Source organism: Capsicum annuum, unplaced genomic scaffold, assembly GCF_002878395.1.
Source record: "Capsicum annuum cultivar UCD-10X-F1 unplaced genomic scaffold, UCD10Xv1.1 ctg83390, whole genome shotgun sequence".
NCBI lineage: Eukaryota > Viridiplantae > Streptophyta > Magnoliopsida > Solanales > Solanaceae > Capsicum > Capsicum annuum.
In genome coordinates, this window is record NW_025894259.1 from 716,351 (window position 1) to 733,192 (window position 16,842).

Below are 16,842 nucleotides of genomic sequence, written 5' to 3' on the forward strand. Positions count from 1 at the left end.
ATCTATTACGCAAAAGTCATTTTTCTTTCATTCATTTTATCCATGGTCATTTAACTTTACTCCGACCATCACAAAAGTCACTATCACCGGATTTTACAATAATTCCATCGAAAAAATAACGTGGCAACTTTAATTAGTTCTTAATTTAAATTTAAGTGAATAGATAATATATTACTCATATCTTTGACCCTTTTTATATGTGCACAACACAATTTTCCTTAATGATTATTTAATGAAAGAATATCAATTTCTTAATAGATTAGATTACCTAATGAAGACTATTTTCATTAAAAAAAATTGGTTGATATTTTTATGAAATAAATTATACTCATATATTCTTAAAATCCTCTAAAGTTGAGATATGTGTTGGTAAATTATTTTTTTCCTCTAATATTATGGTATGTAGTTGATAAAATTATTTTTTTCCCTCTAAAATTGTGACATGTAGTTGATAAAATTATTTTTTTCATACATTTTTTTCTTGTCACTTGAGTCTTTGCATTCGGTATATCATAATAATATGATAAACTACTTTATGTATTGAGTTTGTCTTTATATTTTTAATTGTTTGATTAATCGATTAATTCTCTTAAAAGTTTTTATTATAATATTTAATTTCTGATGAATTACATATTGTTTAATTAATTTGATTGATAAATATAAAAATTAGATATCCTATAATTTCTTTATCTATTAAACTACTTATATTTTATAACTTTTATTAACAAAATTGTACGTTAATATAACATTATTTGTATAAATTTTGACAATACTTACTCAATGACACAATTAAAAAGATTTTATTTTAAAAATATCTTTAGCATGTTGATCTATCTTCAAAGAATTAAAATATTTTATTTTAAAAAAAATAATATCATACATGTATTTTTATTTTATGTGTTTTGAAGAATTTATCTTATTTATCACTCTTTTTCAATGCATCTTTTTGGCAGATGAATGCAATATTATGAAATGTTTCATAAAAATATCAATCAAATTTCTTTTATGAAAATAGTCTTCATTAGGTAATCTAATCTATTAAAAAATTGGTATTCTTTCATTAAATAATTCATAAGGAAAATTGGGTTGTGCATATATAAAAAAAATCAAGATATGAGTAATATATTATTATATAATTACTTAAATTAAAATTAAGAATTAATTAAGGTTGCCACATTATTTTTCTGATGGAATTATTGTAAAATCCGATCATAGTGACCTTTGTGATGGTAAGAGTAAAGTTAAATGACTATGGATAAAATGAAAGAAAGAAAAGTGATTTTTGCATAATAGATACAAAGTTAAGTGATCATGCATGAAATGAATAAAAGAAAAGTAACTTTTGCATAATAGATACAAAGTTAAATGACCATGGATGAAATTTACCTCCAGTAACAAGCCAAACCTGTACAAGTAATTGCAGCTCCTGTACTTTGCCCCCTCCGTAAAAAATTATTTTACTCTCTAATAGAGGAAAAGGACAGGAGAAGGAGGCAGCTCTCTGTCAACATGTCTACTTCTTCTTCAGCTGCTTGCTTCATGATTTTACTATATCACCTTTAATTAATTATTATAAATTATTTATGTATTAAAAAATTAATAATATAAGAGGAAATTCGTGGGAGAAGCAGGCAGGTCTCCGTCAACATGCCTGTTTCTCTTGCCTGCTTCATCAGCTGCTTTCTCCATAATTTTATTATGTCATCTCTAATTAATTATTAAAAAATTATTACAAACTCATTCAAGTATTAAAACATTTATAATAATTAATGTTAAATTTACTTGATGTTTTATATGGACCCATTTAATTTTTTTTGTAATTATTTAATTATTATAAGTTATTTTTATAAGTTATTTATATATTTAAAAATTAATAATATTTAATAAAAACTTAAAATAAATATTTATGACATATTTGCCTCAGTTGTATCACCCATAATTTGACTGTATCACCCATAATTAATTATTATAAGTCATTTAAATATTAAAAATTTATTATAAAGTCATCTAAGTATTAAAAAATTAATAATATTTAATGTTAAATTTACTTGACGTTTTATATGAAATCCATTTAATTTTTTTCGCAAGTATTTTTTATAGTAATTTTGTTGTATGACTTCTAATTAAACATGTCTGTTTCGTTGTTTCAATCTTGATTTTACTATGTCACTCCTAATTAATTATTAGGGAAAAAGACACTCTATAACACTTTTTAAAACAAATTGCCCAAGTTTGAAAACTTTTCAAAAAGTGGCCAGTCAGATATACTATTTCCGCTTTATAGTCATTTCCTAATTTGGGTCATTTTAGCCTACATAGTCCATATAGAGTCCATATATAATACTGATATATTCTATATACAATACTGATACAATATTCAACTTGGGCAATTCGGCCCTTTTAAAAATATTTTAATTTTTTTTTTGCTATAAATTTTTTAACTGATCAGATATTCTATTTTTTTTTATTGTTTAAAAATAGTAATTAAATTATAGAAAAATGATATAATTGTTAAATAAAATATGTATCTATATAAAATATATGTATAGAAATTGTATAGTTCTATCAAATATGTATATATATAAAATATATATATAAAAAATATATAGAAAGCATATGAAAATTATATAATTGTTGTATAAAATGTGTAAGAATAATGTAGAATAATGTACAATTATTGTATAAATTGTGTGTCAAAACTGTAAATTTTTCATATAGAATATTTATATATATAAGATATGTATAGAAATTGTATAGAAGGTGTTTAGAAACGGTACAGAACAAGTCAGTAAATTAAAATAGCTAGAAAGTGAAATTTAAATTTCACGGCCATTTTCATGGAAATAGTTTAATTTGAAGTATTGTTTCTGTTATTTCCCCTAATTATTATGACTATTTAAGCATTGTATCAATTAATAATATTTGATAAAAAAAAAAAGTAAAATAGATATAAAATGATAATTTAATCAAAAAAAATTTACAAGTATATTTTATAGTAATTTTGTTATATCACTTCTAATTAGTTGTTGTGAGTCATTAAGATATGTCTGTTTCGCTGCTTCAATCGTAACTTTATCATATCACTCATAATTAATTATTACGTTTATCTAAGCATCACAACACTTAAATTGGAATAGAAGAAAAAATATTATACATCACAATAATTTTAAACTTAAATTATTTTAAAAAATATAATTGACTATTAATGCCACAAAAGTTTGAACAGCGAGAGCGATATATATTATTTGAAAATTACATAAAAAATATTATAAATTACAATAATTAATAGCTTAAAATATTTAAAAAAATCTATTATATATTTTTAAAAAATATTATAAATCATAATAATTAAAATAAATTTTTTAAAAAATATTTGTTGGGCACGGGCATTGCTTGGGAATCAACAGTGAAGCACACACCATAGCGTCAACATATGTGCTTCTTCGAAATTTGGCTGCTAAGCAAGGGGTATTTATGTCATTTCACGGGTCTCCACTACATCTCCAGCCTCATATGCAGTACACGTGTGATGCTACATTTCTCCTAGCGATTTCACCGTCATCTCCAACTATTTTTCTCTCCTCTTGCTCTTTGCTGTGCACTTCACCTCCATCCCCATCCCCAGGTGTGCCTTCTTTTGCTGGTGTTTTTTGGTAATTTGTTTCGTTTTTTGGGTGGTCTTTTTACTTATTGTGCTTTCTGTTGTTTGAATTTGTAATTTTGTTTGGGATTTAGTATGCATTAGATTGAAATTTCATTCACAAAATTATGTTGGATCTTTCAATTCTTGTACGGCTAAATGGAAGGAGTGCAATTGCTATCTGGTATCCTTTGTAATCTGTAATTGTTTGGTTCTTCATTTTTGTGAATTTTAGACCTTACAGCTTTCTCCTTTTGTTTGTACGATTTTTCATGCTTAATTCTTTGATTATGTGGGAATTTTAATTTTAAAGCTTTGTATTTTTTATACTTGAGTTTTTGGACTTCGGTCCACTTGGTTCTTGTTATATTCCACAATACGGGTACGTAGAATCTGTATAATAGAACAACAACTTCAACTCGAGTTCAAGTATGAACAAGAACACAATGAAGTATTAAATACCTTCAACACAAGATCAAAAAGACCTTTCCAAGAGGTGTATTTATTTTACAGAAAATAAAGATGAAACAGAAATAACTAAGGCCAAGTCATCCGAATTCACGGACTTTCCTTAAAGAATAATTCCCTTCACTGTATCTGAGGTTATGGAATCTTTCTCCCAGGATAAAATGACCTTCAATCCGACTATAGCGGTACCTCAAATAGGCAGATTCTTCGAACACACTCACGGTTTGAATGATTACACTTAGAGTATTTTTAAGACAAGAATAATATTTTTTAATCTGAAAATTTCTGTACCAAAACCTGTGAATGAAAGCAGGTTTTTATAGCCAAATGATGCCTCTTCTGAAAAGAGACCAAGGTTTATCTAAAAGGTACTACCTTTTTTGAAAATTCATGTCCATTCGGCCAAATAGTGTGACTATTCTTGAACAGGCATGTCATTTCATGAATAAGTGTGTCAGTTCATTGCGGTTCTGAAACATTGCATCTGCTGAACGTTTTGCAATAGTTCACTGCATATGCATATAAATGGAGTCCAAATCACAGAAAATATTTCCTGCGTTTTACACATTCAGATCAGATTTTCGTCAAATAAAATTTGTACAAAAAGATAGATCTCATCGATCGATCATTTGACCAAATCCAAATCCGAGCGAGCGACGACGACGGCGAGAGGCATCATCTATTTCCTTGCCTCACTTACCATGTCGAGTAAGTGTTTCACAATATAAACTCTCAAGTTCTCCTCTTCCACCAATGTGGGAGAAAGAGTAAACTTGCCAAAATTGAGTACACTTTCCATTTTTGGTGTTAACTCAATTTTTTCTCTTCCACTTGATTTCTCCATTTTCCATTCAACACACTTTCATTACTATGAACCCAACAGTTCTTAGTCTTCATTTCTATCTTGTTGGTGCTAAAGATCATCTTTGTTTGTGTCTTGGGTTCTTCGATTAATTCCATGGCATTTAAGCTAAGCAAAATCTTTTCTTTGTCAACTGTGAATTCTTACAAGTATAAGCATGTTCACGTTAGTTTTCTGTTGACAAAATATATTTTTATATACCTAGTTGGAAATTAGATTATTCTATTTTTATGTCGACTTGGTTACTTAATTACCCTTTTGAAAGATCTGTTTTCTTTCTTTGCTTAGTGTGGAATTTTCGTTTATCATAATTGTGGTTTTTTTACGTTTAATTCTTCATCGTATGCGAATTTTAGACTCTACAGACCATTCTGTTTTCTATGGCCTATCTGGATTTCTTTTGGGATTGGTGGTGTGAATTGAAAAATTAGGTGTCCTTCCTGCGGGAGCGACTATGGAGGACAGCCCCACAGAACTCAATCTAGCTATTGTTGAGCTAATCCCGCATATTCTATTGTCTTTACGACTTCTCCAGCAATCTATTTTTTGGGGTTTATTAAAGTATTATGTCTTGACTGCATGTTATTTGGTCTACAGATGCTTACAAAGACTACATCACACCAATATATTATGTTTTGTTTATAACCTATTATGTGATTTTCTACACCGTATATGAACTATTTTAAATGCAGACATTTTGCGGTAAAGAATTATGAAAAAATGCCTTCCAAGCAAAGAATTAGACTTCCATATACAGAGGAGTGCATTTGTCAAAAGAAACTCAACAGACGTAGTGCTTATACGAAGATAGCAGCTGATACAAAACAAGCAACACCAGTAGAGACGCGCCCTAAAGAACTAAAGCTACAACAAAATAACTCAGTAGGTAAAAGCCCCGTTGAAACAATAAAGCCTCACTATTCTTGTGCATCGTTGCAGCAAACCCCTCTTGCTATAGGAGAGCCTCCTCCAATCAATGTCGAAGGTTCGAATAACAAATTGCTTCTTTTTACTTCTACGAATGTCATAATATATCGATGTAGCTCTGTTCTAACTTAATATCTACTATATTCCAGCTTCTGCATAGCAAACACATACACTGCAGTTAATACTCCACCCAGCTCATCTGCCAAAGGAAAACTAGACCTCGAACCTTTTTGTGTATTTGAAAAGGGTAATTCTATAAGCTCTGCCATATGCTTCATTACTACATCAGAAAATTAGGTTTTCATAAGTTATGCCTCAGGCTCAACATCCACCGCATCTGGCGACCAACAAAATGTGACTCCTAAAATTGTTTCGAATAAAGGTTGGTGTTACTTTCATATCACAGTAATTTTAGCCCTTAATTTATTTAAATCTTACATTATCTTTAGCTCTAACAATAGTTATAACAAACTCATGTACAGAAGAGAAAAATTATCAAATGAAACTCAGAAGGCGTGATACCTATATGAAGATAACAGCTGAGAGAAAACAGGCAATGATATTACAAAGACGCACCAAAGAACTGGAACTACAAAAAAACAAATCAGTTACTGGCTGCCCAGGTGAAAAAATAAAATCTCCACGCAATCCTACATCGTTAAAACAAGTTGCTCTTACTATAAGAGAGCCTCCTTTTGGCAATGTCCAAGGTTAGGATGACAAATTGCTTCTTCTACCCTTTTACTGTCTAAATATAGAGTTAAAGTTTTGCATTAACCTAACATGCAATATATTTGTCTTCCACACAGATAGCATGTATTGTGAAATTAATACTTTATCGAGTTCTTCTGCCAAAGGAAAACAAGTGCTTCAGCCGTTTCCTATGTTTGAAAGCGGTAATGCAATAGACTATGTCTTTAACTTTCTTATTACTATGTCTCTTAAGCATACACTTAGATGTTAAACATTTATTCCTCAGGCTCAACATCAAATACATATAAGAGACAACAAAATGTCACCCCTGAAATTCCTGCAAAGAAAGGTTAGTATTAATTTCAGATAAAGGCCATTTTGCTCATTATCTTACTGCAATGTTACACGACGTTTTGTTTTAATAATGCTTGCAACATACAGGTTGTACATTGAACAAAATATTTCGCCCAAAAATTAATGATAATCAATCGAGATATATTTGTTTAAAAAATGTTCAAAACTGTAAATTTTGCAATGCAAAAAGATTTCAGTATGAATCAGCTGGATTTTGTTGTAGCAAAGGCTCAGTTAAGTTAGTTTCATATCAATTGCCTAATGACTTATTTGATCTGTATACGGGAAATACAGAAGAATCTATTCACTTCCGAACCTACATTAGAACATACAATAATATGTTTGCATTCACCTCACTTGGTGTGACTTACGATAAAGCTTTAGCGAAGAGATATGGTATACATACATTTCGAGTTCAGGGTCAAATGTATCATTTTATACCAGATTTACTTCCTTCTGGTGAAAAGCCAAAGAATCTGCAATTATACTTTTATGATAATGAAAGTGAGCTACTTAATAGGATGTCATGTTCAACACATATTAATGAATCAACGGTTCACAAAATTATGAACATACTCTCGAAGAATCCATACTCCATCTTCATAAAGTCGTTAATGAACATTCCAAATATATCTGATTTTTATATTGCACTTAAATGTCACCCAGCTTTAGATCAACGTGTATATAATCTACCGTCTGCATCTTGAATAACTGGAATATGGACTCAAGATGATTCTAATGATATTGCTTCTGCGCCACATATTCGTATATATACTCATAGTAATAACACTCGATCAGTAAATTATTACTATGGTTGTTATGATCCATCCATTACAATATCCATTATTATTTTCATATGGTCAAAATGGCTGGCATTGTGGTATAAAAAGAATTAAAGGAAGAAATCGATCTTATTGTGAAGATGAAGAACTCCCGAGCGTAAAAAATATATGTTCTATAGATGGAGTTCTTGATATGGAAGCTCAAGTCTTTAATAAAGGAAAATGAAAAAGAGATATGGTTTCTTGCCGTGAATATTACTGTTATAAAATTCAGATAAGAGAAAATGATGAAAATGGAATGTTACATTGTGGAAGATTACTTCAATAATTCATAGTAGATGTGTTCATAAAACTTGAAACACAAAGGCTAGATTTTTGTAGTTTTAATCAAGACTTATTTCGAATTGATATGTTACAAGGTATTATTGACTTTTTAAGACTTGGTGAAACAGAAGCTTCCAAAATTGGCAGAAAAACATTCCTCCCTGTTAGTGTTAGTTTTACTGGCGGACCGAGGGATATGCGTCGCAGATATATGGATGCTATCGCTTTGGTACAACGTTTTGGAAAACCCGATCTTTTCTTGACCATGACATGTAATCCATCCTGGCCAGAAATAAAACAACATATGTTGTCGAATGATGAAACTCAAAACAGACCTGATTTGGTATCACGCATATTCAGAGCTAGTAGAAGAACTAAAAGTAGACATTTTGAAAAGACATATCTTTGGAAAAGTTACTGCTTTTATGTACACTATAGAATTTCAAAAACGTGGTCTTCCGCATGCTGTGTGATAAGAAGGTGCCGCCTAAGCTTAAAGGCAAATTCTACAGGGCGGTAGTCCGTCCGGCCATGTTGTATGGAGCGGAGTGTTGGCCAGTGAAGAACTCCCACATCCAAAAGATGAGGGTGGCAGAAATGCGGATGTTGCGCGGGATGTGTGGGCTGACTAGAGGGGATAGAGTTCGGAATGAGAACATCCGGGAGAAGGTTGGTGTGACACCAGTGGAGTGCAAGATGCGGGAAGCCCGATTGAGATGGTTCGGACACGTGAAGAGGAGGGGCGTGGATGCCCCGGTCCGTAGGTGTGAGAGGCTAGCGTTGGATGGTTTTAAGCGGGGTAGGGGTAGGCCGAAGAAGTACTGGGGTGAGGTGATTAGGCGAGACATGGAGCAGTTACAGCTCACCGAGGACATGACCCTAGATAGGAAGGTCTGGAGGACGCGAATCAGGGCAGAGGACTAGGGCCAGCCTGAGTCGCTAGTGTAGGGAACTACGTGGTGGGGGTTTATTCCTGTTAGGAGTCCGTGTCCCATGTTTTATTATGAATCTGTGTGTTTTCCTTTGTTTTAGATTACTTATGGGTGCCGTATTTATGTTATGTAATCTTGTAACCTTGTGCTGTGCTTTACTATGTGTTTGTGTGGTACTGCGTGTCTTGAGCCGGGGGTCTATCGGAAACAGCCTTTCTACTTCTTCAGAGGTAGAGGTATGGACTGCGTACATCCTACCCCCCAGACCCCACCAGGTGGGAATACACTGGGTTTGTTGTTGTTGTTGTTGTTGGTCTTCTGCATGCTCATTTTCTTATCATACTTGTTGCTGAATACAAATTGTTGACACCTGGATCATATGATAGATTTGTCTACGCTGAATTACCTGATTCCAATGATCACTACCTTTATTCATGTGTCCTTCAACATATGATGCATGGTCCCTGTGGTAATATAAATCCTACGAATTCATGTATGGGGAAAAATGGCTTATATAAATCGCAATATCCAAGAGTTTGTTGAACAAACATCAAAAGGTAAAAATTCATACCCACTTTATAGGAGACGCCATACAAGAAAAGCGGTATACGTGAGAAAGCATGTTATGAATATTCATGGGTTGTCCCATACAACCCATACTTGCTTTGTAAATTTGATTGTCATATGAATGTTGAAATTTGTTCTGATATTAAAGTTGTGAAATATATATATAAATATATATGCAAGGGACATGACAAAATTGCTTTTTCCGTACATAACAATGTGGAAATAGACGAAATAAAGGAATATCGATTAGCTAGGTGGGTTTCACTACCTGAAGCAGCATGACGTTTATTTCGCTTTCCAATTAGTGAAATGACTCCAAGTGTGTATCATCTTCAATTACATTTAGAAGGCCAACAATTTGTTTCTTTTAAAAGTACTGAAAGTGAATAAAATTCTAAATAATCCACTGATCCAAAAAACAATGTTGACTGAATTTTTTGCTATGAATAGAACGAATGATCATGCTATAAATATGAAATTATTGTACAAAGAATTTCCAGAACACTTTGTTTGGTCTCCAAGTGATAAAATGTGGACACGCCGACAGAAATGTGATGTAATTGGACGTGTTGTTACATGCCATGTAACAAAAGGAGAAAGGTATTACCTTAGCCTATTAGGCTATTGCTGATGAATGTAAGGGCACCAAAATCATATAAAGATCTTCTCACGATTAATGGAGTGCCTTGTAGCACATTTAGAGATCTGTCGAAAAAAGAGGATACTATATTGCAACAATATTCTAATTGAATGCATGTTGGAGCCCATAGGATATCAAATGCCATATAGTTTAAGACGTTTATTTGCTACATTGTTAGTATATTGTACCCCTACTAATCCAAAACAATTATGGGAAATGTTTGAGGATTCACTATCTGAAGACTTCAAAAATTTGTGCAATACTGAAGCAAAAAGTGTTCAGTATATGGTTTTAAATCATATCAATGACACTTTACATTCTATGGGACGTGATATAAATGAGTATAAGCTTGTCTTAGAAAATATCAAACCTTCTGAAATTGCAAAAGATGCAAAAGACATTCATTTGGAAAGAAATATAATTGTTAGTGAAGAGGATTTGTCCTTGTCGAAGAGATTAAATGCAAAACAACTTTAGTCAGATGATACAATTATGGAAAGAATATCTTCCACAAGCCAGGAGCTTTTTTCATTGATGGTCCCGGAGGAACAGGTAAAACTTTCCTATATCGTACATTATTAGCAACTATTCGTTTTCAAGGATTCATAGCTTTAGCAACTGCAACTTCTGGTGTAGCAGCTTCTGTTCTTCCCGGAGGACGAACTGCTCACTCACGTTTCAAAATGCCTATCGAGATAGATGATAACTTTTCTTGTAATGTGAGTAATCAAAGTTCACTTGCATGTTTAATTCGAGATGCAAAATTAATTGTGTGGGATGAAGCATCAATGGCAAAAAAGAAAATGATTGCAGCGCTTGACATACTTTTGAAAGATATTATGGATGTCGATATACTTTTTGGTGGTAAAATTATTGTATTCGGCGGTGACTTTAGACAAACTCTTCCCGTTGTTAGAAATGGAGAAAAAGAAGATTTTATTTATGAAAGCTTATTATATTCTAAGATATGGAATAAGCTTGAGAAATTGCATTTATCTGAAAATATGCGCGCAAGAAATGATCCAACATTTTGTGAATATTTGCTTAGAATTGGAAACGGAGAAGAAACACTTAATTCTGAAAATAAAATTCAGATTCCCGACTCTCTTATTATTCCATTTACAACTGTAGAACAATCCTTAGATACATTATTTAACATAACATATCCTAATTTGTATGCATTTTCTTCTAATTCTTCTGTGATATCTTCTCGTGTTATTTTAACAACAAAAAATGATTTCGTAAACCAGATAAATGATATGTTAATTACAAAATTTCCAGAAAAAGCTAGAACATATGTCGCAATAGATGAAACTGCTGAAGCAAATGATCAAAGCCAATTTGAGGATTTTTTACACACTTTAGATCCTCCTGGTTTACCTCCTTATAAGTTAACTTTAAAAGAGAACTGTCCAGTTATATTGTTGCGAAATTTAAATCCGTGTTCAGGTTTATGTAATGGCACGCGATTAACATGTTGTGACTTTAAAACACGTCATAAGTGCAAAAATTGAAAGTGGTGATTTTAAGAATACACATGTTTTTATTCCAAGAATACCATTGTTAACATCACAGGATGAAAACATTCCCGTTCAATTTAAAAGAACGCAGCTTCCTCTACGATTGTGTTTTGCTATGACCATGAATAAAGCTCAGGGTCAAACATTAGATTTTGTTGGAATCTATTTATGCGAACCTGTTTTTTCACATGGTCAACTTTATGTAGCTTTGTCAAGGGCCAAAACTTCAAAATGTGTGAAAATATTAATCCGTCCACCTATAGCAGAAAGTAATGATATGATCATTCAACACAATGTGGTGTACGATGAAATTATCCATAAAGCCTTATCATACCTTAGATAATGATGCCTTTGCTTCTATTTACTTTGTGAAACTTTCCTTGGCAACTTTCTGCTGCTGCTGAAAAATGCGCCTTTTCAACTAGAGTTGAAGCTGCTTATCCTAATTTATCATCCAGGTTATGCAGCTCTCATGTATTCCATTCTTTTTCTTATTCAATAACTCATTTTGTCTGACTTCACTCCATATTGACATGTCTTCCTCCTTTAATAGCTTCTTTGGGTTTGACCCACATTTGCTACTAAATCACTTTTATTAACTTAAGCTCATATTATAGTTCATCGTTCTTTCTTGTTTCATGTCATTGTCGCTCATCATCCTTGTTAGAAAAGGAACAAGAAACTCTCTTTATGGGAGGGGAAGGTCATATTTAGAAAAAATTGACCAGAATTCCTCCACTATGGATGGACTTACTTCAAATAAAAGGGGCATCCCGCTACACTAAAGCTCTAAAAAAAAATTAAACAAACTCCTTTTTGTTGGATATATTATTGTCGTTATTGTTCTTTTCCTTTTTTTTTCCTGAAATCTAAAATGGAAGGGACTAGATTTTTAAACTTACAGTAACTTGTAAATGGAAATTCAAATAAGAGTTTCTATCTGTCTGTTTTAAATATTACAATAAAATTGAATTCACAGCATCTGTTTCTTGGAAAATGTCTAAAAACTAGAGCAAATAAGATGTTTTTGTGTTCAGTTATGTTAACATTTATGTGAAGGACCAGTTGTATTTTGTTACAATAACTTAGGTAAACCAGATAAAGGCTAAGAGTATGCCAAAGCTATCCTTGGAGAATCCTTTGAGTATCGTTAACCTCAAAGAGGCAGGACAGGTTGCAACCCAACCAAAATAGGTTAGGACACTCACAATACTATCTATTTTTGTTATTCAACAACTATAATAGTCAATCTCAAATTGTCTTAACAATTGCTCTGTATTCTCTCCAGATCCTAATTCCGACAGCAACATCCCGTTGCTTATAAGCTTAGACATATACGTCCCAAGAGACGAGCGATTTGGTCATGTAAAGATGACAGACTTCTTGACATTGTCCTTAATATCCATTATGCAAACACTTCTGCCAGGGTTTAAGGCGTTGTTTGATAACACACCTAATGAGTTTCATACCAGTAAGGAAGTACTTAAACTTTATGAAGAAGAAATCAAATTGCCTCAAAAACCTCCGTTAAAAGCCATTACTGATAGCATTCCTTTGAAGATACTTAAAGACATCATTTAAACTGATGGTCAAGGCCTATTTAAGATCCCAACTCATCAAATTATTCAAGGTATGTATTTATTTTTCCACATGATCAGAAGGATTTTTTAAAGTATTATTTGTCATGCATTCACCTTTTTGTGATTTAAATATTCTTGATGTAGAGGATAAATCTGCATAGAGGACGGATGAAGAATTTGGGAGAAAAATGTTGGTGGGAGTTAATCGTATCATAATCAGTGCACTCCAGGTAAACTTTAGTTCATCTAAATTGCTACTCTGAGGATGTCAATATCTTGCTTAAGTTTACTTCTATTTTCTTAATTATTCATGCATTTTGAAGATGTTGGCTTATTTAATATCTGCAGAAATTTCTTCCAATAAGCAAAAATTAGCCCCTTTGTTGTAAGCTCTTTTTGGTATTTTTTTGAGGGGTGGAGATTGAGGGGGGGCTAAAGTTCAAGTCTTTTTATTGATGGATTAGTAAATTGACTAATTTCTTGATAGTGCAACACTTGAAATTGATTTTGCTGAATTGGGTATTTGAGGTTTTAATCAATTGTTTCTTGATGTAAATGTATGTTGAGATTCTATGTTTGGTATTGATTTGGAGGTGATTGATTTGGTCGCATTTATTGTGTTGTTCTTTGTTGATAATTCTGAATAACCTGCCCTGCTTTTGAATGGTTTCAAGTTTATGAAGTAATTGTTGTGTGAATTTTTTGGTCCATAAAGCTATGACTAAGTTCTGCTAATTTTAACAATTTTAGAATTCTTAATACTGTGGATGATTTTGCCTCAACCTCTCTTGTCTTTGAATAAGGAGTTTAGAAATCTTTATCTAGAAAGTTTTTGTGGAGTACACACTTTCCAGAAAGTTATTGTTTTTGGTCAATGACTGTTGGAGATCGGTCAGTTTTACATTATAAGAATATCAACAGGAGCTCCTGTCTCTGAAACAACTTCTCTATAATTTAGCTTCTATATTTTGTGCTACTAATTATAAGTTGTTACTTTTATTTTGATACTTGATTGATTCTTTGATCAACTTTTCTGACTAGATTGTAGTGAGCATAGAGACCCATTCGCCCAGTGGCTATTGCTAGGCTTGATGCGCTGATCACCTGAAGGTATGGGAGCCGGACCACTGGTCACCTCCTTTGTGAAAATCCTAACTCCACGACTGTTTTGATCTAACGATCAAGTCTCATTTTGCAAACACATGGCTTTTGCACCAAACAATATTGGCCTGGAGGTTGCAATGGTAACTCTCTTTCATTCTTTCCTCTCTTTTTTTAAAGTATTATCTCTTACTGTTGACTTCAATCAGATTCTGTAAATTCATTTGCAATTTTTGTGAGCTCCTCTTTCTGCAGCTGAGAATGGCCTATCTAATGACGTTGATATGAAAAAGTTTGGAATTGACGAGGAAAGCTCCAACTCCGATGAATTTATTTGGTGTCTCGATAGACGCACACACTCCATCAGAGAGGTATTCTATCAAGATATCTAAATGCACCACCATGCTACTCGACGGTCCAACTGAAATGGATGCAGCTGATGAGACGTCTAATTTCTCAACAGGCTAAGGTAAGCAGAGATCTTCTGATACCCCCCGTTCAACCAATGGAGATAGCAAGGAGATAGAATAAGTCATCTTCTACGATTGGTAAAGGGATCAAACGACTTTGAGCTTTGGCATGTTGTACGCGTGGGAAGGAATTTGTTGGGCCCGTGCCTTGCACGGGCAACACCACACTAGTTAATGTAGTTAATGGATACTGAGAGGATCATAACATCCATAATAATAATTTACTAATTGAGCTCTCTCATAACATCCATAATAATAATTTACTAATTGAGCTCTATTACTTTGAGTGTAGATTCGAATATGTGGTGCAGAGATACAACCTGTAGCATTTTCCTCGGGCCATATTGCCGCAACCTCTGATGCGCAGGGTAAGTTATATGTTCGTTGATCTAAGGATGAGTCACATTTAAGGGTAATGTAAAAATTTGTTAATTGAGGAACATTCAAGAGAGATTTTAGAAATATAGCGTATGGGTTCACTTTCAAGATATCCATCAATTTTTGCACAATTGATTCATCGACTTTTGTCGAACAAGCCATCCTATTGGCTAGCTCATTCTCATGATCGTAAAAGTACAGTTGTAAATTTTTAGGTTTTTGGTTAAAAGCAATTAAATCGTCTATAAAGTGATAAATTTGTCCTTGAACTTTAAATGTATAAATACCACAATTTCTTTTTTTCTAATTCTTTATCATATTTTACATCAAGTGAAGTGAAAGCAAATATATTGTTGTATGTCCTGATATAAGTGCGAAAATGTTCAGATTCTTCTGTCTCAGCAAAGTATACTTTTGCTAATTCAGGTGGCATTTCATGTGTTGTTAGCCGTATTGAGCCATTGTTGCAACAAAATCCGCCAGATTCATATTCAAATTTTTTAGCATTACAATATAAACAGTCAGAACTTTTTTTAGAGCAATGTACTCACTTCGTTGTTCTATAATAGCAGGACACTTTTTTTTATCCGCGTATGACCTGAATATTTAAAAAATGCAACAAGTACTTGTTAAAAGAGAAGATAACTGTAATACAATAATAGAATTTGTTATTCTAATAGTGAATTAGCCCGAACCTTTCGTTGGCATTAAGGTTGCAACATGTGGTGTAGACATACCCGATGTGCACCCTTATATAGAAAGTCACAGCTTATAGTAATGCAACAAATATCATATGCCATAGCGGAAAATATAATGTAAAAAGAAGGCGTACCTATTTCATAGATGGACAAAGAACTACATATTTGTTCCCCTCTGGTTAAATTATCTTGGGGTTCATTCGTACAAATTTGATAGCTAGAAGCTGGTAAAGAAAGTACAAATGATGTGTAAAGGTGTATTTTCAAAGCAAAATAATTCTAAATTAATTTCTATTTCTTAATTCACGCATCGATAAAGTGTGACACATATCGTCTAGGGAAAATAAATTGATAGCATTGACTTTATAATAAGGAAGACCTTTTTCAGGAAGTGTTGGTAATTCTCGTATGGTGAGAGCAGTTTGTTGTGGAAAATCAGAGTTGCAGCTAGCTGATGTGATTCTTTCTGAGACGGCAGTTGTGGGATCTACAAGAAAGGCGTGACTTCTGGAATTTTTTCTCAATTGTATACATCGAACGTTCATATGTAGATTTTGTTTAAAGAAAGAAACAAAGACGAAAGGAATGATATTAGTGGGCAAATCCAAAACCATTATTTACTATATGTATATTGCAAATTGAAACGAAGTGACAATTGATTTCTACCACCAGACATAATCTTTATAAGATATGCATATTTTTCATGCGTCTATGTTTTTCTTATTTAGATCCACGAATTAAACTCACTTTTTTCAGTTCAATTTTCTTGGCAATGATACTTTATTTCACTGTTCAGTTAACTTTTAATTTTTATCAAAAATAACAAATTCAAATTTTGTACACCATACATGAGCTACATGGTACAGTTGGTAAGAAAGAAGAAATGGTGAAAACAACATAACAGTA

At 32.5% G+C, this 16,842-nt stretch overlaps 2 protein-coding genes across 4 annotated transcripts in view; one reads left to right on the plus strand and one right to left on the minus strand.

Annotated features, from left to right (window-relative positions):
- Positions 1-3,391: 3,391 nt before the first annotated feature.
- Positions 3,392-15,507, plus strand: LOC107858689. The gene is made up of 13 exons (XM_047406093.1): positions 3,392-3,625; positions 5,910-5,955; positions 6,047-6,144; positions 6,217-6,279; positions 6,380-6,607; positions 6,707-6,793; positions 6,877-6,939; positions 12,799-12,903; positions 12,998-13,339; positions 13,434-13,519; positions 14,331-14,533; positions 14,646-14,859; positions 15,153-15,507. Exons 1-8 carry the CDS (start codon positions 3,475-3,477, stop codon positions 12,816-12,818), a joined length of 756 nt encoding a protein of 251 aa, XP_047262049.1. The 5' UTR covers positions 3,392-3,474; the 3' UTR covers positions 12,819-12,903; positions 12,998-13,339; positions 13,434-13,519; positions 14,331-14,533; positions 14,646-14,859; positions 15,153-15,507.
- A 111-nt stretch (positions 15,508-15,618) lies between these two features.
- LOC107858691 overlaps positions 15,619-16,842 on the minus strand; it is a 6,217-nt gene continuing 4,993 nt past the window's right edge. Inside the window, exons 1-4 of one of the 3 annotated variants that reach the window (XM_047406095.1) lie at positions 16,316-16,836; positions 16,071-16,160; positions 15,934-15,987; positions 15,619-15,836 (exon numbers count right to left, since the gene is read on the minus strand). In XM_047406095.1, the coding sequence (XP_047262051.1) occupies positions 15,799-15,836; positions 15,934-15,987; positions 16,071-16,160; positions 16,316-16,550 (417 nt within the window). In that variant the 5' untranslated portion in view covers positions 16,551-16,836 and the 3' untranslated portion in view covers positions 15,619-15,798. Of the gene's footprint in view, positions 16,161-16,315; positions 16,837-16,842 lie in introns of those variants that run through there. The other 2 variants (XM_047406096.1, XR_007051837.1) reach the window with 2 other exon arrangements.

What these genes read in the sequence shown, in the direction of transcription:
- LOC107858689 (XM_047406093.1), top strand. Translation starts at nt 3,475, where the DNA reads ATGTCATTTCACGGGTCTCCACTACATCTCCAGCCTCATATGCAGTAC. An exon ending in ACCTCCATCCCCATCCCCAG is followed by an intron (nt 3,626 to 5,909) that starts GTGTGCCTTCTT and finishes GCATCGTTGCAG; the next exon opens with CAAACCCCTCTTGCTATAGG. An exon ending in TAAAATTGTTTCGAATAAAG is followed by an intron (nt 6,280 to 6,379) that starts GTTGGTGTTACT and finishes ACTCATGTACAG; the next exon opens with AAGAGAAAAATTATCAAATG.